We start from the raw sequence: 23,908 nt of genomic DNA, 5'->3' as shown, positions 1-23,908 counted from the left end.
AAGGATGTTTCCAACTCTTAAGTTCATAACTGCTGTGGTCCTCTCTGGAAGACTGGCAATTTGAGGTTCCCTGACCAGGGCATCTCTTGAGGGGAGGTGCTTAGTAAAAGACCCATCAGGTGGATTTCTAACGTAGAGCTCACGTAACCTGTACTAGAAAAGGTGGTGATGTACTGGCTGCTGGTGAAATGCATGAAAGGGAAAGCAGGGGAGCAGACATACATACCACTGTAGTTCTGCTGTGTTTTTGTTTTTTCTTCAAGCTCATCTAAATGTAAATTTTCAAAAATAAAACTGTATTAAATAAGCACCAAAAGAAAGAGAAGATACTAAAACTCTCATTAACTCATTCTGTAGTGATTCAGTGCAACTGGTGATGGACATGTGGCCCTCAGTTGACTAGTTCTTTAGATTCGTTGCTGGCAAGTAATTGAACTCCCCATAAATGTGACCCTGCATTTTACATGATTGAGGTTTTTTTTTTTTTTTTTTTTTAATTTCATTTGTAGCATTGTGGCAGAAAGTTACAGTATATCCAGAATGTGATATGCTGCTACTACTAGGGTAGTAGCAGCAAAGGAGGAAAAACAAGTCTTTTCCTCCTTTATCTTGTCTTTCCTTCTTTGCTGCTACTACCCCAGTTTGAGGCAAGACCATCTCTCACCCAGATTGTTGTCATAGCCTCTTAAGATGTCTCCCTGCTTCTATTCTTGCTCCCCTTCAGTGTGCCCAGCACAGCAACTAGAGCGATCCTATTCATATCTAAGTTGAATCCTGTCACTCTCTGGCTCACAACCCATTTTGCCTCCCCATTTCACCCAGAGTAGAAAGCCGAAGTCCTTACTGCGGCCAGCCAGGCCTTACCGTGGCCACTTTTCTCCTTTACCCACTACTCCATCTGCTACTGTTCTTCCTCCTAAAGTGCTTTGTTCCAGCCCCTTTACTGATCATGGTGCACCTGCTCAGTCTTAACTCAGGGCCTTTGCACTTCCTCTTCCCCTAAGAAGCTCACTACTTCCTTTAGGTCTTGGCTCTGATGACATCTTCTTAGGGAGGCTTTCCTCTTGCACATGCTATTTTAAGTTGTACATCCAACCTTCCTTTTCCTTTTTACTTGTCCCTCATAGTGGTTATCTTGTAATATAAGGATTTTATTCATTGTTTTATTGCATTCCCCTCCACCTTCTCACACACACTTCTTGATATCCCTGAAGGCAGGGATTATTTGTTTTGTTCACTGCTGAATCTGCAGAGCCTAGAACTATATGGTCAGCACATAGTAGCATTCCATCAATATCTATGGAATGACTTTGAATGGATTGGACATATGAAGTGCCAGGGATGTGTGACATATTACCAGATAGATGATGAGGGGATGAAAGTCTCAGGCTCTCTTTTGGTTCCATATTGAAATTCAGCATGTTAAAATTCCCTGTTGTTTTTCTCCCAAGGTCACTGACATTTTATGCAGTCTGTCTCAGTAACAGGTGCTGAAACTTTTAGCAAATCTTTTTTCTTCTCATGTCTCCACTTTCATCCTCTCTAAATAGACTGGTGCCACAATAGTCTGAGGTCATCTAGTTTTTGTAAAATTACTCTGAGAGATTCTTTGTATCAAGAAAACCACTCATAGGATTAGGTTTTTGATCTTTATGGACTCCTGCCCTTCCCCGTCAGCACCCTGCGAAGGCCTGGGTGTTCACTGAGTGCCATTCACCATCGGCCCTCTGCCCTTTGTGTCTCTTGCCTGTGCAGCTCTGTCATCTGCCTTTCTCATCTCTGCTTGTCATCTGGTGAGTTAAGGCCTTCTGCAGAGTTAAATCAATGCAGTCATGTCCCATCTCTTGATATATTTTAGTTCACATTTTTCTTCTGTTTATTAACTTAAAATATAATTTTTCAGTTCACTAAGGCTGTTTCATTTCCATGGGTGAAAACCCTCTTTTAAAGTATCAGAGGATTGGCTGAATGTATAATTCATATTGAAACCCTTTTTCTATGCTTTTTACAATGTCCTGATCATTGCTTTCTTCTACAGGTTTTTTTTTTTCCTTTTTTTTAAGTCAGGAAGTAAAACAGTCACCAACTTACTGAAGGAAAAAGCATTAAAACGCTGATGTTGCTTTTCCACAATTAGCAATAATTATACCCAGAAAAAGCAAGAGTCTCAAAAGTCTTGTAGCCTAATTTGCTTTTGCAGAAATATAAAGTACTCCCAACAGTTTCTAATTTTGATTATTCTTTACAATTGCTATTCTGTGTTGTAATTGCCTGCTTTTAAAAAAGCTTGGTATTGTGAGGAGACCTTTAGAAATAGGACTTGCTAATGAATACAGAGGTAGTGTGGAAGAGGATGGGGGAACATGGTAGGCAGAAAATTTTTCTTACCTGCTTTTCAGCATTTATTTAGGTTCTTTCAGAGAATAAAATAAAATACAAACCCGTATATATCAGGCTTAAACAGTTATAATAAATTTTTTTGGTTATTGTGATGAGAATCTACATTTGTGGGTAGCCTGTGTTAGCAGATGAATTTATTGTATTTGGTTCGTGGTTATATTTGTGTAGCAAAATACAATTAAATATAAAAATTTTCTTTTTTCTTTTTCAGATTCTTACCAGTTCTTAGATAAGTGACTTATGTTCATGTAGTAAAATTTTAATTAATCTTTATTTGGGGATAAGGACAAAAGTAGCATCCTGTTTATTTTGGATTTGGGGTACAATCCAGAAACACTACTTAATCAAACTATTGTAATCAGAAATCACTTTTCATTTCAATTCTCATTAATAATGTTTCTTAAGTTATTAGGCTACTTTTTTGTTTTGCAATAATGGCAGTTTATGTAATTTAGTTTTTGTTTTAAATTTTTATTTGAAATCCTAGAGTGTCTCAGTCAGTAAGAACATGAATTCTCATAGAGGCATAAGGGATGTGACCAAATCTCTACTGATCCCAGTATGTCTTGAAAATGGTTGCTTAAAGATTTATTGGTGCTATCAATTTGTTTCTCATGATTTACCTAACTTCAGAGCAGAGTGTTTAAACCAAAATGGAATATACATTTAATATCAAATACAATTTTTTTTTTTTTTTTTTTTTTTTGCCAACCGCATCTCAGCCCCTGGACTGAACATGGTGATTGAGGTTTTAATTCAAACAGCTACATGGATATTTGTGGAACAATGGGAGGTGGAAGCATGGTGCCTGAAGCTAAGTCATTGTATTTTGTGTAGCCGTTTCTTATTGTGGATTAGAAAACAAATGTGGAAAAGAGAAAAAAGATTGAAGTTTATCATCATAGTTGTATCTGGGATCTCAGTCCCCCTAACCAAGAACTCATTTGTTCTTGGCACAGCTTTCTTTTTAGTTACTCTTAGATTGACTGGACAGCTTTGCTGCTGACTTCTGAACTTTGATCTGTTGTCCTCTCCAACCTGGTCACTCTTAGATCCTATCTGCCACCTCCCCTTTCCAGGATTTTGGAGCCTGCCTTCCTCCTGTACTGGGAAAGGTGAGAAAGTATATTGGAGATGGTACTGCAGTCTGATCATTTTCATTTTCTATGTGTCTTTTAAAGTTGACATTGAAAATTTGGAGGCCCTTTGTAATGCAGATAATAGAAGGCAAGTTGTCATTGCTTCTAGAAAGTTAAGATTTACTTGGAATTACATATGATGTGTCTCAGAACAATCAGAAGTCCACTGTTTGGGAATGGTAATCTGGTTGGGAAGGTGGGTGAGGAGGCCCTAAGTGTTGATTGAGACTGTGTTTGTAGAGCAAGCACATTGTTTTTCTTAGACATGGATGCTGGTTTGGGGTGGAATGAGATGGAGGGCTGATGGAGATTATTGGGGATGGTGGCTGCTCTTTATACAGGCATTGGCTCTAGAAAACTCTATATAAACCATATATTGTCATATTTAAACTATAGAACACATTAAATTTTTAATATTTAAAATATTTTAGATAATGCATGATATCTCCTGTACTTTCTATTTATTATTATGTGCCTTGATTTTTAAGCACCTTATCCTTGGAATTAATTTTGTTACTCAAGTGCCTTCTTCCTACCTTGTTATAAAAGAGTAAAAGCCTTTGATGGTCTGACATGTAAATGATGGAATTGTTTTACAACTTTGAATAAATTTAAAGTAAACTTTGAGTTAAAAAGCCCAATCCTCCTTTGCTTACATTGAATATTATTGGAAGTGTTACCCCTGAAACTTGGTCTGAATTCTCCTATGTTATCAGAAATTTCTGCAAATTCAATTTGGAATCAACATGTGGACACTTTTTTTTTTTTCTTTTTCATGATCTTAAATACAGAAAATCATAATCTATTTTAAGCTTATAAATGATGGAGCACTTGTTTACATGGGTAAAATGACTCTATCTAAGTAGTGTATTGAAGTTCATGTTAATGTTTGCTATTTAATGACACCTAATGATATTCAATGAAGGGTTATGCTAAACCGAAGAGAAAATGTGTTACCCAGGCAACTGCCTCAGGCAGACTAGAGATGCAGGCATATGGCTCTATAGTACACATTATTTCAGCATCTTTAAGCATAAAGAACCATGCATGTAATTGACTGTGAAAAATTACTGCTCAGTTACTGTATTGTATGGTCATAATAGAAGTAAATGAATACGTCATTGTTGTTGGAACAAGTCTGTTGGGAATCACTTGTAGACTCTACTATTTAAGAAGCAAAAATACAATAAGAAGAAAATAGCTGGTTTAATTAACATGTAAAATTGGGTTAATTTGAATTCAGCTGGCACAGCAGATATTAATGTTGGCTTTTTTGTGTGTATGATATTCTGGCATAAGCCTGTGTACTTTTATTTCTTCTTGCCCACAGCATGAATAATTTTATTTTTAAAAATATGATAAAGGCTATTTTAGTCTCTTAATTTTTGCTTTGCCAAGTGCTTATGTTATGATCACGCTGAAAAAGGTTTTTGTGTGTATCCATAATGTACGACTTATAACTGAGTGAAAGAAAAAAGTTAAAATACTTCTGAATAATTGATAATGTTCCCTGAAAAAGAATCAGTAACACTTGATTCCATAGATTTTTAAAAAAATTTAGTTGACTGCTTATTTTTAATTTTTTTTTTTAATAGAGTGGCTAACTGGCGATTGTCATTGGCAAATGCAAGAAAGTAGTACATTTGCTCCTGTCACTTTTTGTGCGACTGCGCTTAGGTGCTGATTTGTTTTCGAATATCACTAGAATCATCATTACATTGCTTCAGAGGTTCAGAAAAACACAATTGAAAGAGGCATTGTGTCCCAATTAAAAAATCATTTAACTCCATCGATTTTGGTATTTTAAAATGCTGTTTGAGCAAACACCACCCATATTTAATGTGGGCATGTGCTGAAGTATGCATGGGAAAATTCTGTTCTTCAACTTGTCTTCTGGGCTTTAAGTACTCAAAATCTCTTGAGTGGAAGGTACTTTTTGGGCTCTTTAGCTCCAACCTGAGGGAAAATTAAACTGAAGACTGAAGTCAAGTAAAGGGTTTGGCAGTGTGTGCTCTACTGGAAGCATTTAAAGTAACTGGTTATCCAGTGGCAGCCTAACAACTAGCCTGCTGCTTTGTGCATAGTGACAGCCAGTGTACAGCAGTCACTTAAAAAATGCTGCTTAACAAATTTGTGTGCCTGATGGCATTTTAGGTCCTAATTTCTTATCTAAAGTTTATATATCCCTATTATCCTCCTTCATTTACCATTTTAATAGAGTTGAAGCCTTCTCATCCAGCCTTAAAAGAACAAAGGAAGGTCTAGGAAACATAGATTTTTTTTTTTTCAATCTACTTTGCTTACCTGAGTGAATTTTCCATTATAGCTTAGAACTACCCCCCCCACCCTCCCCACCTCTCCACCCCACCCCCACTCCCTGCTTTTAACCAGTAGTCTTTCTCCCTTTCACGTTTTTCCTCCTTTAAAGACCCTCTTTAAGCTTTTTAGGTTTTTTTCTTTTCCTTTTTACAATCCCTACTAATGTTTAAGAACAAACAGGATATTAATCTAGAGTCTAACGGAGGTAGAGAATATGGTTTGTCTCTGGCTTTATAATCCCTGCGGAATTCTTTTCCTTGATACAATATTACTCATGTGGGGATTGGCCATGATTAGAACTTTTTTTATGATTCAAAGTTGAAAAGGTTGAGGAGGTGACAGGACATGAGGACAGACTCTCCTGAGGTCATTGGGCAGTGAGCGGTGCCATTTAATGGGATAAGAAGGAATGGGGATTATAGAATGTATCGGTGAAAGACCTTTTTGAGTGTATAGTTCAGCGAAGTATTAGCAAAAGAGAAGTTGAATGGGGGTGAGTCATACCTGTTAAATGTGTAGAGTCTCTATCAGAAAGGAAATGTTGGTGTAAGAATGCCCTCTATAAATCCCAGGACTTGGCACAGTGAGCCTTGGGCAGCTCCATGCCATTTGGAGTGAACTGCAAGAGGTAGACAGATGGGTAGATCTGCAAGTATGGCTTATGAGTTACCAAGTCAAGTTCACAGTTATGAAAGCCTGTATGTTTATCTGCTTTTGGCAATATGGAGGCAGTGATATATGCAGAGGTGATATTTATAGGTGAAATTCATGATAACAATATAGTAAAATTGCCAATAAAATCTTTAATAGGTTTTTAAAGCCAAGCAGTAGCCTGCTTGTTTGAACAATATTCAGTCTGCCAGATTTCACTGGAGACGATGAATTTAAATAGCCCCTTGGCAAACGGTGCAATGAGATTTGAACCCGAGTGCATGAGGAGAACTGAAGAGCCCAGCTGGCCTCAGAACAGATGTACTCCTGGGAATGCCAAGGCCAGTGCTGGAACCGGGGTGGGCATGGGAGGGCTCCCTATAACCGAACATGGAAGAAAACAGGATTCTAGACTGAAAGGCAGAGAGAGCCTCCTTCATAGATCCAGAAGGGAGATCTGCTCCAATTTGGCCCAGCAAAATCATTCAGCCACTCAGGCAGAGGAAGAACTGGAACTTGGGCCTCTTTCCACCTTCCCACTGATGATTTTAGGATATAAAATTAGGTAATAATAGTGCGTTGTCTCTTTAAAGCATGTTAAGAACAATTGTGATGAATTTGCATAATTGAGGTTATGAGGCTTAGTTTGTTTTCTCACTGACCATCAGCTGGCATCATTTTTTTATGAGCTCCACCACCATCTGCCTAATCAGTAGTTTTCTTATCCTCTGTGACTACAGGGCCTCAGAGTCTGTGCCTCTGGCTGCCATAGGTCCTGCAGCCACAGGCCACTGGGTATCCCTGATGGTACGTGTGCTGTGACTTCTCAGAGAAGTCCTGGATTTGAACACTTATTTTTTTCTCTCTCCTGCTAAGCCCTTTGCCCACCCTGCTGTAGCCTTTTGGGACTGAGATCACTGCCTCCCCGTGCAGTCTGCACTCTGCGGTGTCCTGAGTGTTCTGTCCATGGGATCTCATCATTCTTGGGCAAAGAGCCTTCCAGGAATGGCTGGCGCCCCGCATGCTTGCAGTACAATCCACATGGTTTCGTATGCCCTACACACTCCTTCACCCCCATCTGTCTCTCGCCTGCTTCCCTCCATCCTAGTCTCTAGTCTTCTGCTGGCTCCCTGAGTCACAGGGCTCGCCAGGGTTGGCCTTAGGGCCAGCATCCACACTGACGTCCTTTTGCCCCCCCCCAAAAACTCCCACTCCCCATCTTTCCAGTGCACCCTCCTATCATCATCAGATCTTAATGCCCCTTCCCAAGAGGCATTTCCTGGCCCGGTAGGGAGAGAGCTGCCCATCTCCCATCCCCATCATTCTCAAGCCTGTCTGTACAGTAGAATCATTTGGGAAATGTAAAGAAACAAAAGGCTGCTCGGGTCCCTCCTCAGAATAATTAAATAGGCCTTTTGGGGCTGAGAAGCCACTGGTTTAAGGCATTCCTCTCTTTCATCCTTTACACAGAAGTTAACTGATTATGAATCATCTTATTTCTACATAGGTATGTTTGTGCTCCTTGCCTGCTTTCTCCACTGGCATATAGAATTCCTTGAGTATATGATTCTGTCCATCTTACTCACGGTATCCTTGGGGCCTAGGATGTTGCCTGGGATATAACAGATGCAGGGAACACACTTGCCTGAACCACAGATATTTGCAAGGCATTTGGGAGGGAGATAAAAGAGCTGGAAAACCCCAAAAGCTATTAAAGATGTTAAAATCATGAAGGCCAAAGCTCTTTTGATAAATTGGTGATCAGGAAAACCTAGTTCTGTGTTTTTTCCCCCTCAACATTCACAGATTCTTGAACCTGGGTGGTCTAGTGGTCGGAACCAAGTTTTTGGAGTTCGATTTTACTTTTATCTCTACCATTAATCCTGGACAATTGTTTGGCTTCTGTTGTAACACACGGAAGAGGGTTATAAGAAGAAATTATTTTTGCAAAGCACTCTTGTGGTTAGGAGCCTTAAGTAAAAGTGGTAATTGGATTTTGATATGGTGCATTGTCTACGACCAAACTTCCTGAAGGCTGAACAGATCAGATCCTTATGTGCAGTTGCTTAAACTTTCTTAGCCACAGAGTTGGCCTGGAGGTGGGAGCCGGGCGGGAGATGAAAGGGACAACATGGGGTATCAGCCACTGCTGAGCAAGAATAAGCAATAGCTGGGAGGAACAGAGAAAGGATAGCCAGTCAGTGTGACTTTCTATCATTTGTTTCTTCTTTCGCCACCCCCTCCAGCCACCCCCACCCCCTTTTCAGCCCTTCTGCCACAACCTAACCTTCCTTGGTGTTTTGTTTCATGTAAATTTTAATTCTTTTTATTACAAAAGAAATTCATTATGTGTATTATTTCATGAAAAGAGTAGAAAATATGGGCAAGCAAAGGAGAAAAACCTTAAATTTCTAATATTTTAACTACCTAGAGAGAACTATTGTTAACTCTTTGGTAGACATCCTTCACACTTTTATGCATGGCTGTATACTTGCACTGGTTGTGGCTCTTCATCTCCAGCCCTCCTTCCTTGGTTCCTGGCTCATCACCATCTGCCGCCTGAGCCATCAGTTAGCGGTAGCACTTTTCACCTGTGTATTCCTGGCACTGGTCCATGTCCAGCAAAAAGAGGAGGCATTGAAGCCCCACTGCATTGGCGGCCTCTCCTTCCCCCACCTCCCATCCCGCTTGATCACATCTTTGGCCACACGTCCACTTGATCCCATCGTCCCTCTGATGGCACGTGATTGTACTGACATTCCCCATCTCTTTTCTCTCAATATAATAATAATCTTTCCTTCCTCTGAATCACTGAGTAATTTATCTCCACTTATATTACTTGCCACTTTTCCCCATAATGTCATGGTTTTCAATCTGTATTCTCTACTGTAAGCATTTCCAGGCTAAGAGCTATCCCTTACAAATAGGAGAGGTGGAGACCTAAAATTATGCCACTATAAGGAAACTCTGGCATCATTTTAGTATGTGTCCTTCTGGTAGCTATCTATGTATGTGATAGTTATGTAATCTTATGCAGTCCTAAGCACAATGTACAGATGCAGTTCCACTTTTAATTCCTTTTCTCTTTGGTTCAGTATCTTAATGTAGTATGTGGTGTTTGGGCTGCTTTACCTGGGCTTTCATGGAGTTGTAAAGTTGCTGCTGTTAAAAATGTCTTTAGGACAAGGAAAATAATGGCCCTAGTGGTTTGAAACACAAAAAACGACTTGCTAAAACAAAAAAAAACCTCTGGTAGCATCAGAATCATGAAACAGAGTAGTTAGAAACCTACTCTTCCCACATCTGAGTGGTTGTAACGTTGAAAATGGTGGTTGAAAATGTGACTTCTGGGTTTGCTTCTCTTAACTGACCTGTGTCCCACTATTGGTTGCTGCAAATAAGCATTGGCATCAAACACTGTTCTGTAGATAGTGGTCATGGGGTCCAGCAGAATTGTGTGATTTATTTTAGAGGACATCTAACATTATCAGAGAAGCTTTGGGTGGAAAAGGAACCAAGTGAGCTCACCAGCCAGGTCTGAACTTGATTAAGCTAGTATTCTTTGTTGTAATTTATGCTAATACCCATTAAATCTGTAAAGCAAGACTGAAGTACTGTTTATGTGAAAATATATGTATGTGTGTGTGTGTTTTTAGATAGCATGCTGTAAATGAATATAGTACTATGTAATTATACTGATAGCCCTCTAGTCAGATTTACCTTGAAAATCCAAAATGATCTTGCTGAACAGTAAGACATTATGATTTCATGGTTCATCTATATACCTCCTACATAGATGTATAATACTTGTATCTAACAGGATTACCAAATTACATACCTTTTTGGTATCTGTAACATGCCTAAAATACCAGAGTATTCATTGGCCAGATATGGTTATGAAATCACATTGACATTGCCAGATGAGGATTTATTCATGCTCATAGCTAGCATTCAGGTTTCTCATACCATTTTGAGAGATGTAAGATGCTCTTTTCATTGTATTTAAATCTTTATTCAGATCATGAATTTAAAAGAATGCCTCTTTTCTGGATAACACACTGTGCAATTCACTATTAATTAAGCAAACGTCTGTGCGGGGATAATTGAGCAAATAGGATTGTTTTGTGCCCTGACAAATTGCCAGCCAGTTAAACTGGCGAGCAGTGTGGCTGTATGGTTGTTGGTACCTGCTCAAAAGGGATTCTGGGAGTGGGAGCAGTGGCGAGAAGAAAGCAGACAGTCAGAAACACCTATTCCTCTCTGCTGTTTCAGTCGTATAGAGAATGTTCAGCCCAGGTCTTGGTTGAAATGCTTCTGGATAGTTTCATTCACAGCTTTAAGTGGGCTTTGTTTAAAAATTCCCAGATCTGTGTTTCCTATTTTGGCCTTTGTATTAGGTTGCTAGGGCTGCTATAACAAAGCATCTCCAACTTTTGGTTGCTTAAAAAAATAAGGAAATTAATTGTCTCACAGTTCTAGAGGGAGGATTAAGGGTGTCAGCAAGATCGGTTTCTTCTCAGGGCTTTGAGGGAGAATTTGTTCATGCCTGTTCTCTAGCTTCTGGTATTTTGCTGGAAATCTCTGGCTTTCCTGGTTTATAGAAGCATCTGGTGTCTTCTCGTGTGCATATCCACGTCCATATTTCCCCTTTATGAGGACTCTGGTCATACTGGATTAGGTGTCCACCCTATTCTGGTATGGGCTCATCTTCACTGATTACATTTGCAGTGACCCTGTTTCCAGGCAAAGGTCAGATTCTGAAGTATTGGGGGTTAAGACTTCAACATGAATTTTGGAGGAGGATGCAGTCCAAGTCCTATCAGCCCCTCTCCTGAGTTCCACATGGGTGCTTTTGGTTTCCTGCTGGACACCATATTCAGTGTCCCTCCAGTACTGCAAATGTAACATGGAAGCGGTCTTACTGTCTCATAATGCCCTTCTCTCTTTTTCATTTTTTTCTCTCATTGTTTGTCTTTGGCAGTCATATCATCATTCTGCTCATTTAGCCAGGTTAGATGTCATGGGCTTAGTGAGACCTCATTCCTGGCCCTCAGTCTCTGACATCCATCTTTACTAAGTTCTGTCATTTCTGCTTCAGTTGTGTCTGTAGCCTTTCTTCTCTCTCCAGTCCTGCTGTGGTAGCTTTGGCTTAGATCCCTGCTAGCCCTCGCTCTCACAATGTTTCCGTATCTTGTCTTTCATCTTCCACACCAGTTCCTTTTCTAAGATAAAGATCTAAACCTGATATTTGTTAACATCCACCCAGAACCTTCAGTGACTTCTCACTGTTTGCAGAGAAGTCAAGATTTTATAACTTGGCCTTTAAGGTCTTCCATAGGTGGCTGACATTACAGTTCAAGCCACTCTCCACCCCTCACAACCTGTTAGATGCAGGGTCAGCAACACCTGCATCCTTCCTTAAGCACAGCACACCCCATATGTTGTCACTTCTGTGTTTCGCTCTGCTTTTTCCCCACAGTGTGGAATGTCCTCTCTCTGTCCTTTGTTCTTCTCACCGTCTTCCCATCTTAGCTGGAGTCTGTCTCAGTCAGATGGAAACCAGGACACCTGGTGTTCAGGTCAGAATGCTAGAAGCTGGTTGCTTCACCTTCACATAAGTCATTAACTTCTACTTTTCTCAAAAGTAAAATGAGGAGGCTGAAGTAGATGATCTTTAAGATCTTCTCAACTTTAAAATTTCTTCTTTAAATGCCACACCTCCATGAAGCATATCCCAATTTTTGTGGGCAGAATAAATCACTCCTATTGTGCCCCCTTAACACTTTATTTCTTCATTTACCTTTGGCCCTCAATTCTTCTGGTGGGCGTATATGCATGGGACTTCATGCTCCCTGAACAGGTTGTAAGCTCCTTGGAGACCCTCTAAGAATGTTTGGCTCAGCTTTGCTTCCCTTCCCATTCCTACCTACCCCAGTCTCACTTGTACATAGACTCTCAGTGAGACACACTGAATGGTAGAGAAGACATTCTGGGCAAGCATATTTCTGTAAAATGTGCTGTTCCTGTTCCCGAATGTTCCCGTGCATTTGTAAGGATCTGGTTTGGATGGTGAATGACAGAGATAGTATATTGAGCACACCATGGAATTTTCCTTCTTTATGTGACATTATTATGATCCTTATGACATCCTAGGAAAGAGTTAACTGTGTAACACTTTGAATAAAATGTGATCTCTCTTATGAGATGTTTAGAAGTAATTAAGTGTTTTGAGAAACATAGGAAAACACTCTTCTTTTCTTCCTCCCTCTATAGCCTCCAGAGACTTGGACTATTTCAGTGTATCATTGAAATATTTGAATGTTTTAAATACAGAATAGTGGCATAGAACATTTCTGGGAAAGCTTTTGTGGATTTGTTTCCTCCTTGGAAGTCAAAGCCTCTGTGACTTGTCGTATTGTTCTTAACAACGAGATTTGATCATGTCATGGCCTTGCTCACAAACTTTCAATCACTCCTTACTTCCTAGAGAAGAAAAACCAGGCTCCTTTTTTGTTTTCATGCACATCCCTGGTCTTATACTTCTAATCTCATTTCACAGTGTTTTCCTTTATGCGCTCTGCTGCCCAGACAGAATCAGTTCCTCACCATTTCCCTTGTACATGCCCTAGCTTTTTTGCACCTGCCTTTCTGCAAGAACCCCCCTTGACTAGAGTGCCTGTCTTTTTATGCCCATTACTATATATATACCTGAGTTTCACTAATTTTTCAATACCCAGCTGACGTTTCATTTCTGCTACATAGCTTTCTTTGATTTCCTACCAGAATTCTGTTCTCACCGTATTTGTCTCTGTCTTACGATAGGTCCCTATCAAGGTTGTATACTGTTTCTAGTTCTAGACTAGTGTTATCTGCTTTATCAGACTAGAAGTTCCTTGGCATTACGTTTCATGTCTATTTGTATTCAACTACTACTACCAATATTACCCCTAGTTGAATCCACATGTAGATAACAGCAGTAAAAGAGTCTCTGTGAACTATTTTTACATGGTGTATAAAGATATTAATGACTGAAAAAGTTGCTCTGTTTTGCTGCTACACAATCACATCTTAATCTAAAATATCTAAGCTTTAATTCTAGAATCTAATGATAATGCCTGAAACAAAAATGTAGTGCTGGCTAAAACAGTTACATTTGAAACCTGTCATGTTCTTTAGATTCTGTACATTGTTATTTCAGTCCACTATATGTGAAAGGAAATGCTAAGTGTTTATAAATGTTGAACGTAATTTTTTGACAGTGATGTTTTATTCTTAGCATATACTTGTGCTTTTATTTTCCACAAGCTACTGATTATATGTTTTGTGCTTGTTCTATGTTGCAGGTTAATATCCTTTCAAGAATTTGTAGCATTTGAATCTGTCCTTTGTGCCCCGGATGCTTTGTTCATGGTGGCCTTTCAACTGTTTGACAAAGCTGGCAAAGGAGAAGTTACTTTTGGTAAGGGGTATGAGTATGTGTGCACCTAAGGAAGTGCAGACTGGTGTGAGTGTTTTTTGGCCCCAGGAATGAAGTGTATGGGGAAACTTTTAAGAACTTAAACATATCCCTTTTAACAAAGGTATTTCCATGTTTTGGGGCTCCAGTTCAAATATCTTTCTATTGGAAAAAATAGGTTTCTGGCTTAGTTTTTACACTCTGGTTTAGTTTTAAGGGGAGAGAGGTTGCACATGACTTTTCCAGAATCATAGACCAGGTGAGCTAGGCAGGACTTCCGTTTATTTCCTTCAAAATCACTGGTGATTCCCACTGAGAGGATGAAGACATTAATAGACTGCCTAAGAACAGAAGGGACCTGTGCACACAGTACTTTGAGTCTTTACCTTGTCCCCATGGGGTAGCTTGAGTGCAAAGGTTCTGCATAAGATAGGAGTTTAGGGTGGTGCCAGAAGAACCTCAGTCTTTAAAGCATGGTACATGCCCCCTTGGCTGGGTTGGTGGTCCCTGCTGTGCTGCCACCTTCTTTATTTTGAAAAGACAGAACCAGCTTCACAGGGATTAGCTGCAAAGCTGCAGAAAACCCAGAAGCCTTATTAGTATTAGGAGAAAGGAAGTGGTAGGGCGGGGTAGGTTCTTTCTTAAAAATAACTGCTTACTGAAGTTTTTAAAAGTGTAGAAATAAACTTTTTTATACTGAAGATAGATTTGACAGAAAGTACCACATTTTCCTCAGACCGTGTAGTATCCAGTGTACGTTGTGCATGTGAACCTGCTGTAGATAGCATAAAGAACTTTGGAGCCTGGAGCCCTTTTGGGCTTCTGGATTATTGATTCAGGGGAGATGGCTAAGGTGTCCATGTTTTTGTTCTGTTTTTAAGATTTTATTTATCCATGAGAGAGACAGAGAGGCAGAGACATAGGCAGAAGGAAAAACAGGTTACCCATGGGGAGCCTGACTCAGAACTCAATCCTAGGACCCCAGGATCATGCCCTGAGCTGAAGGCAGCCGCTCAACCACTGATCCATCCAGGCGTCCCAAGGTGCCCATTTTAAATGTCTTTATGCATAGTTTCCAATTCGTTTATATTTCTTGGGCTTGTATTACTTTATGGATTGTGAGAAATGTATAGATAGGAGGAAAATACAGATGATAAGAGTACCATCCATTCTGGAGGAGTACTGGAATTGGAGAGAATTGGCTACTTCCATCTCTTGGCCTCTTTTGCGTCTAAGCAAGTTAATTGTCGTCCCAGGTCTTCATTTTCCTTTGAAATGAAGATAATAGCTACATAAAGTATAGGTAAGGCAGTATAATAGACTTACTCTAGAAGCCTTCCCCCTTCTACACCCATTCCTCCCTGTTCATTTGACATGACAGTTATTTAAGGCTGGATCAACCAGGACAAAGGCAAAACATGTACATATGCCTGGTTTTGTTTTGTACTGTGTAGAAGCTCAGATGCTTTCCATTAGCACTTCATGAGGATTATTTCATATTTAAAAATCCCTAGAACAACTAGTTTTTTCCATTTCCGTCACCTGATTCCTCTTATTGTCACTGTAGCCACAGCTTTTCAATGGAACACCAATAAAAAAAAATATCCCCATTGAAATTTTCAAGTAATGAATGAGCAGCTAGCTCATGGTGGCGTTAATTTACCAGTAGAAGACAGTTTGTTGAATATATTACGACAGGGTTTCCTTGGATTTACAGAGGAACACCTATGCATCTGAGTGAGTTTGGCACCTGCAATCACTCATGCCTTCCTCCTTCCTTTAGCACGTCTGGAGGCAGGGGTGTAAGAGCACTGGTGTGGAGATGGGGGCACTGAGAAATGGCCTGCACGTGTTTTCCTTACATCCTGAGCGTGAAGCAGTAAGGGTATTGGTGATACCAATATACCAATACAGACACACAACCCGTCTGGTGGAGGAAAGGAAACAGGAGACTGTCCCCAGTGCAGGGAGAGGCATGTGTTTGTGTGAGCAGAAGAAAAGAACAGGTGAAGAAGCAGGATGCAGGAGAGGGAGTCATCTGTGAGGTGTAACAAGGGTAGTATGAGCATTCTGTGTCTGTTTCTTTGTCGATGGGCACATCATCTCCACCTTATGAGCCTTAGTTTCCTCATCTATAAAATGAGGGTAATGATAATCTACCTTACAGGCCTATGTACGGGTTAAAAGATAACACTGCATATAAAGATGCTGTCTAGAGAACAAAGGCCTCTCTAAAAATATTACTAAGAGAAAATACTTGAGAACAAAGGAAGATTTTCTTTATTCTTCTTCTTCTCCACCCCCCCCCCCCCCACCGGTTTTTTAGGAAGCCCTGCACTTCTGCCTTGCAGTTTAACCACTGGCCAGTTAGCCAGTAATTTGCTTACCATCTGTTCTGTGTTGAATACTATCCCATCTCCAAAGGCATAAGAGATTGAAATAAGAAATCGTGGTTTCCTAGGAGTTAAATTTCTGATTACACCACCAGTTGCACGTAACTATAGAAGTAGAGCTCCTCTCCCACTACCTTGCCCTCCACAGGCAATTTGTTCCAGAACCTTCCCATCTCACAGAACATAAACAGGGCAGGTCCTGTATCTTTTTATGATCAGCTGATGGGGTTCTCACCCATGGTGGGGAGTCATACAGTGTAGCCTTCTTGGGCTTTTCTGACCTATTCATCCCTATTTGGGATTAACGTGAAAGGGATACACATGCTACAAAGAAGATACCCAAATAACCATTAATTGCAAAATAATAGCTGACTTTTAACATTTTTTATAAGGTAGAATCATCCAGGAGAGGTGAGTGCTGTGTAAATAGGCTTTTACCCAGTAAACAAAATCATATGGGGGATGTGGTGACTTACGGAGTGTTTCAACAGCAGATATCTTTAGAAGAAGCTAGCAATAAGTATGTTTTCAAGGAAACTCATGATGGGGCTGGAGAAATTTTTTAAAAAATTGAATTGGGCAGAAAAGAGGACTTAACTTAGTCAATCTTGGTCTCATAAACCCACAGAATTAAAAGAATCCCTATCTGTGACCCAGCTGCCTATCCACGTGAGGCTTTTTAGGATATAGGCACTGAGGCTCCTACCTCTGGTTACATCCATGGCTCCTTGTAAACCCTTCACTCAAGAATGACCCTTTTGTATTTCAGAAGGTTGCCCAGGTGTGCATCTCTGGGAGGGGTGAGCATGAAGAGGTAAGAGAGAAGGGGCTGTATTTTTTACCGCCCAGATTAGCTCAGTCTGTTGTGGTTATGAGGAGAGCATGATTTCATGGGATACAGAGGTGTATCTGGAGGCTTCCCATAGGCAGGAAAGTAGCCTCGTTTCCCCATGTCTCCTGGCCTTGCATTCTATCCAGGGGAGAGCAGTCACACTCTTCATGTGTACACGTAGTGGATTTCTGCATGAAGGCTTGTTTGAAGCAGGCTTGAGTAAGCTTAGTAAGCACCACTGTTTGTTAACAAGCCAGCAGTATTCATGTTCCCACTAACACTGAATCTGGGACACAGCAAACAAAAATCAGGTTGTGTGAGGGGCAGATAATCAAGTGTCACATTTCAGTGATGGCTTGCCCTGTTTTCTCTGAGACCTTATTTATTTTTATTATGTTTTCAAGTCTAGATAACTCCTGTGTTTGCTACAATGAAAAGATCTTGATTAGGCCAATTTTGTTCCTTTGATACCTAGTTCATTACGTTCACCTGTTTCCTTGGAGGAAAAATGTATCTCCAGTATTTTGTTCTCACCATGTTTTCTTGTTTTGATACCTGATATTTCTAAGTGCATTTTGAGATGTCAACAGGTGTGTAACAGGAGATCAGTATAAGAAGAAAATTCTAGTTAACAATTTGCAGTTCTGTATGTGTGGATAAAAAATACTTTGTTCTATTTTTTAGTTTCATCTTTAGCCTATTTTATATATGATAGTGAACTTTTACTTTTAAATTTTTGAAGTATACTTTATATAAACATAACATACATACAGAAGAATGCACAAATCACAAGTGTACATCTTGACGAGCTTTTGCACAGTATATATACTTGTTTGGTCACCATCCAAATCAGAAGAACAGTGCCAGCACTCCATGGGCTCCTTTCCAGTTATTGTCCCCCAGGCCCAGTGCTAACAGCTGACATCTATCACTGTTAACTGGATTTGTTTGTTTTTAAACTTGATAGAAATGGAAAGATACAGAATGTACCGTTTCATTCTGACTTTTGCTCAAACTTTGTGAGATTCAGCCATGTTTATGTCTATTTTTAGTTCTTTTTCTTTGTTGTATACTATTCCATCATATGACTTTATCTTAATTTGCTTATTCATCATACCATTGGTAGACATTTGTACACTTCCAGTTTTGGTAGCTGCAAATCATGTGCATTGAACATTGCTTTATATAACATCTGGGATGTGGGTGTGGGGGCATTTCTAGGAGTAGAACTGCTGAGTCATGAAAAACATGTATGTTGAGCTTCCATAGATATTGCCAGTTTTCCAGAGCACTTGTACCAGTGTATTCATGCTGTCAGTGTATGAGAGTTTTTGTTTATTCCATGCCTTTGCTACCACTTGGTATTACCAGTCATTTTTATATTAATGATTCCTCATTATGTAGCTTTAGTTTGCATTTCCCTGATGACTGATCAGTTGTGCAACCCTAAAAAAATACTTACTGGCCATTTGCATATCCTCTTTAGTGGCGTGCCATTTTTCTAGATGCAATGCGTTTATTGGTTGTATATCTCCGATATCTTCAGTCTGTGACTTACACTTCCACTTACTCAATAGAGCCCTAAAGAACATAAGTTCTTAATTTTAATGTAGTACAAATTATCAGCATTTTCTTTTATAGATACTGCTTTCTGTGTCCTGTTTCATAAGTCTTTGCTTATCACAAGGGCGCAAAGATAATCTCCGTATAATCTTCCAGAATTTTTTTTGTTTTCCTTTCAAATTTAGATTTTCAGTCTTTTTAGAACATGTTTGTGTTTTTCTGTTTTACTTTTGCATGTTGTGGGGGTCAAGATTCCTCTCCAGACTCCATGGATATCTAGTTTCCCAGCACTATTTATTGAAAGGATAACTCTTTCTTTTATTGCCTTATGTTGCTATAATGATCATAAATCACTTGTGGGTCTGTTCCTGAACTCTATCCTTCTGTAATTGTCTGTACCATTGCTATACTCTCTTAATCACTACAGCCTTGGTTTTAGATGAATCCTCCAACTTTATCTATTTCAGATTATTTTGGCTGCTCCTAGTCTTTTGAACTATTGAAACAATTTTAGAAAAAGTTGTTTTTACAAAAATCCTGCTGAGGGATCCCTGGGTGGCTCAGAGGTTTAGCGCCTGCCTCGGCCCAGGGAGTGATCCTAGAGACCCGGGATCGAGTCCCACATCAGGCTCCCTGCGTGGAGCCTGCTTCTCCCTCTGCCTGTGTCTCTGCCTCTCTCTCTCTCTCTCTCTCTCTCTCTCTCTCTGTTTCTCATGAATAAATGGATAAAATCTTTAAAAAACCCTGCTGAGATTTTGAATGCTATTGCATTGAATGTTTTTAGTAAGTTTACATATATGTATATGTGTATAAATTTTTGACTACAGTAAGGTTTTTTTGAAGTATTTAAATAAAAGCTCTTTTATTTATGAAAATATTTTATTTATTTGAGAGCTTGTGCACACATGCATGAACTAGGGGAGGGGCAGAAGGAGAGGGACAAGCAGACTCCCCGCTGAGCACAGAGCCTCATGCAGGACTTAGTCCCAAGATTCTAAAATCATGACCTGAGCTGAAGTCAGATGCTTAATTGACTGAGCCGCCCAGATGCCCCTAAATAAAAACTTATTTAGTAATGTTAGTCTGCCTGTTCCACCATTATTTGTTAAATAGAAGTTGGTGGAGACTACAAATTTTGAAAGAGAAAAGATACATATGTGATCACATACAGATGTGATCTATGTATGTGATTGTCATCTAAAGATGGTAGTATAGGTCTGTCTGCCATTTTATAGGTAAGTCTGTTGCCAATAGGAATTAGTGCTAAACCTTTCAGAAGGTGGGTAACAGGAACATGAGCTATATTTTACCTTTGAGCTGAAGAGTAAACATAATTTTTAAAAATATTCATGAATCTTTTAATAGATTTATATTATGCTAATACATTGAATATAGTAAATGGAAAGAAACTTTAGAATACTGTGAATTTAAACATCATTGATATTATAAAATTTTGATTAATATAGTGGGAGAGAAGGCCTTACAAAAGAAAATAAATCATGGTGGAAAGCAAGCAAAAAGGAAGAGGAAAGAGGAGATATATTCGTTTATGGTCTAGTCATTTTAACCAAAGGAAAGAAATAATGAATAAAGTTACATTATATTATATATCTAGGGCAGCCCCGGTGACCCAGCGGTTTAGTGCCTGCCTTTGGCCCAGGGCGTGATCCTGGAGTCCCAGGATCGAGTCCCATGAAGGACTCCCTGCATGGAGCCTGTTTCTCCCTCTGCCTGTGTCTCTGCCTCTCTCTCTCTCTCTCTCTCTCTTTCTGTGCCTCTCACGAATAAATAAGTAAAATATTTAAAAAATATATTATAAATCTACACCATTAGGTGAGGATATATTTATAAAAATTTCAATTAATATTTAAGGCCTTATCTCTTTAAAATGTACATTTTTTTTTAGTATCAACATGATTTTCCCCCTTTTTAAAGCATTACTTTTATGCTAGATCAGGGGCAGCAAACTTTTTCTGTAAAGGACCAGATAGTGAATATTTTGAGTTTTATCAGCCTTAGGTTCTCTGACAACTAGTCAACTCTGCTGTTCCTATGGACAGTATGCAAATGACTAGGTATGGCTGTCTTCCAATAAAACTTCACTTACAAAAATGGTTGGTGGTTCATTGGAACAGTTTTCCAACCTGTCCACCAACGTATTAGCAGGAACATATATAAGTTGATGATATTAATACTAGGGAGTAAGACAGACACTTAATAGAGTGAATATGTTCTGATGATATTTGGGTGAGTACAATGAGCTATGAAACAAAGAACAAACTCCTCTATGCACAGTATGGTTTAGTTGGCTTTATTGAGAAAGTGACTTTTGAGCACAAATATGAAAGAGGTAGGGGAATTGATCATATAGATAGAGAGATGGAGGAAGGAAAGAGACTGTCCTAGGCAAAAGCAATAGCTCTTGTCTAGGTTCAAAGGCTAGGACCTAAGGAGGACCTTTGTGAATTGAATGATTCAAGGAGAGCCTACTGGGAAAAAAGCTCAGAGAAGTAACGAATCTGATGAAGTAAGACCCTTTAGATCAAGGTTAGGTCTTGGACTTTGATGGTAAGTAAACTGGGAAACCATTGCAGGAATATTTTTTTTTAAAGCAGGGGAGTGAAATGATCTAGTCTGTGTTTTAACCAGATCATTCTGGCTACTATGTTGAGAATAGGTCATAGAATGAACAGAATAGAAACAGAGGGACCACTTAGAAAGCTATGGCAGTAATCCAGGTGAATGATCATGGTGGCTTGGACCTGAATGAGGTTAGGGGTATTTTTTTTTTATTTTTTTTTATTGGAATTCAATTTGCCAACATTTAGCATAACACCCAGTGCTCATCCCCCAAGTGCCCCCTCTCAGTGCCCATCACCCAGTCACCCCAACCCCCCGCCCACCTCCCTTTCTACTATGTTAGGGGTATTTTGAAGAGAAAATCAGCAGGGTTCTCTGATGGTTTAGATGTGCGCTGTGAAAGAGAGAGAGGAAGCAGAAAACAGGAGCTCACTTTTCGATATGTTAGTTTGATGCCTATTGGATGTGTAAATGAGGTTATCAAATAGGTACTTAAATATATGAGTAGTAGAATTTGGGAGATAGAAATTTGATAGTTGGGACTCCTGGGTGGCTCAGCAATTGAGTATCTGCCTTTGGCTCAGGGCATGATCCCCAAGTCCTGGGATCTGGTCCCACATCAGGCTTCCTGCATGGAGCCTGCTTCTCCCTCTGCCTATGTCTCTGCCTCTCTCTCTCTCTCTCTGTGTCTGTCATGAATAAATAAATAAAATCTGTAAAAGAAAAAAAAAAAGAAATTTGATAGTTATCAGCAAATAGTGGTGAAGCCATTTAATTAGTAGAGGCAAAAGAATCAGTAAAGATAGGGATATCTCTTGGATCTAACTATGTTGTAAGACTGGAGATTCAGCAGTGAAGATAATAAGATCTTCAGGGAGCTTACACTTTAGGGAGAAAGTAAATAAAAACCAGATGATGTCAGGATAGACTCTCTGTAATGTAAAGCAAGGTAAGTGAGTAGGAGGGATAGAGGTTATATAAGCAGCCCTAGAAGAGTGTCTGCAAACACCCAGGTGATGCGTGGACTGTGAATGGCAGGAACGTGGAACTGTCAGGATCTGGAGGTGATGATCGCTTGGGAGGTGCTACAACAGTCTAGGCAGGGAATAATGGGGGCCTAGACTGGACTTGTATCTCTGGACCCACCCGAGAGTGAATCATATGTGACTTTGCTGTGGGGTAAAAAGAGAGAGGGGGATTACAGGAAAGAAAGAAGAATGGGATAGTAATTACTAAGCTTGTTCTGCTCCAAAGACCTATGGTTTTACATACTCTCTTGAGAGAAGGTAAGTACCTGTCATTTTTATCTTTAAGTTTATTGATCACGTATTACATACTTGCCTCTGGGCTAAGGGCTTTCTATGTAATTTATTATTTAATTCTGACAACCTAGGAGATCTATACTATATAATTCCCATTTTTCTGACGAGAAAATGGCCGCGGGGAGTTTAAGTAACTTGCCCACAGTCATGAAGTTGCTGTGGTACGTACAGCCAGGGTAGCAGCCTGATGACTCCCAAGTGTGTGTTGTTTACCATGTCCTGCTGCCTCCCTCTGGTGGTGAGGCGGGACCTTCCTTCTTAATGAAGATAGGTGCCAACTAATCCATAGTAGTTTCAGTCTTTATCAGAGTTAGTAATCTTTCAGGAAGAAGTAAAGAATAGTAAACAAGTGCACCAGTTAGGAATTTGTTATATGGCTGTAGCGGGAAGTAATTATAAGGAAGAACATACCTGGATTAGAGTTCTCGGTATACACAGAAAGTTGCCTTGGTGACACAGATGTCCAGGTAATTGTTTGAAGTGCATTTGACATGGTCTCACCAAGGAAGCTTTATCTTTTGATGTGAGTAGAAGTCTTGGGGGGGAGGGAGGAGGGTCATGGAGTGGTGGGGAGTGGGGAAATGAGTCTTTGTATAGGTTGAAGGTGTTAGAGGAAGCCCTTGCCTGAAATGTGCAACTTGAGAGCCATGGGCACCATATGATGGAGCACTTACCCCAGGCTCCTGAGCAGTTTTTATTTAATAGGAGAGGCAATTGAAAGTCCCACAGGCTCTTCAGAGGACAGGGACCAGATCGAAAAGATGGATTTTCTTGTATTAATTGGAGGGGGGCACAGCCAGAGGCAGGCATGCCTGTGATCATTGTGTGGGCTTTCCAGTACCTCTGTGGAGCAGGCAGGTGACCCAGTCTCATTATGTGAGTAGATGAAGTGAAGATTAGGGCTTGAAGGTGTGGTGTAGACACATCGTGAGGGGTGGTTTCCCAAACCCTTTGATTTTCCCATGTTTCTTATTTGAGGATGCTGGGAAAACAAAACATTTTCCTTACTAAGCTTGAGAAAGAGTGAGCTTGAGGGGTGGTGGTAATGAAACTATTAATCTAACATATTTAGTGCACCCACCAATGCTGGGCCTCTTAATGATGCTAATTTAACATGAACTGTTCCTACCCTCTGCTTGTTCTTCAGTTGTTGAATTTGCTGTAGGCAACAGGAATAGCCTGGCTCAATAGTAGTGGATGACCTAAATATTTGTCCAGTAAATGTCACAGTTGGACCTCCTGAAAATTCAGAG

At 39.8% G+C, this 23,908-nt stretch overlaps 1 protein-coding gene across 3 annotated transcripts in view; it reads left to right on the top strand.

Moving 5' to 3' along the window:
• SLC25A13 (solute carrier family 25 member 13) overlaps nt 1–23,908 on the top strand; it is a 185,551-nt gene that overhangs the window by 56,406 nt on the left and 105,237 nt on the right. For 2 of the 3 annotated variants that reach the window (XM_025471293.3, XM_025471294.3), the window contains exon 4: nt 13,853–13,968. The exons of the other annotated variant lie outside the window; for it this stretch is intronic. In XM_025471293.3, the coding sequence (XP_025327078.1) occupies nt 13,853–13,968 (116 nt within the window). The remainder of the gene's footprint in view (nt 1–13,852; nt 13,969–23,908) is intronic. 3 annotated transcript variants of the gene reach the window in all.

The sequence above is a fragment of the Canis lupus genome, chromosome 14, assembly GCF_003254725.2.
Source record: "Canis lupus dingo isolate Sandy chromosome 14, ASM325472v2, whole genome shotgun sequence".
NCBI lineage: Eukaryota > Metazoa > Chordata > Mammalia > Carnivora > Canidae > Canis > Canis lupus.
This window is presented reverse-complemented; position numbering and strand designations above follow the sequence as displayed.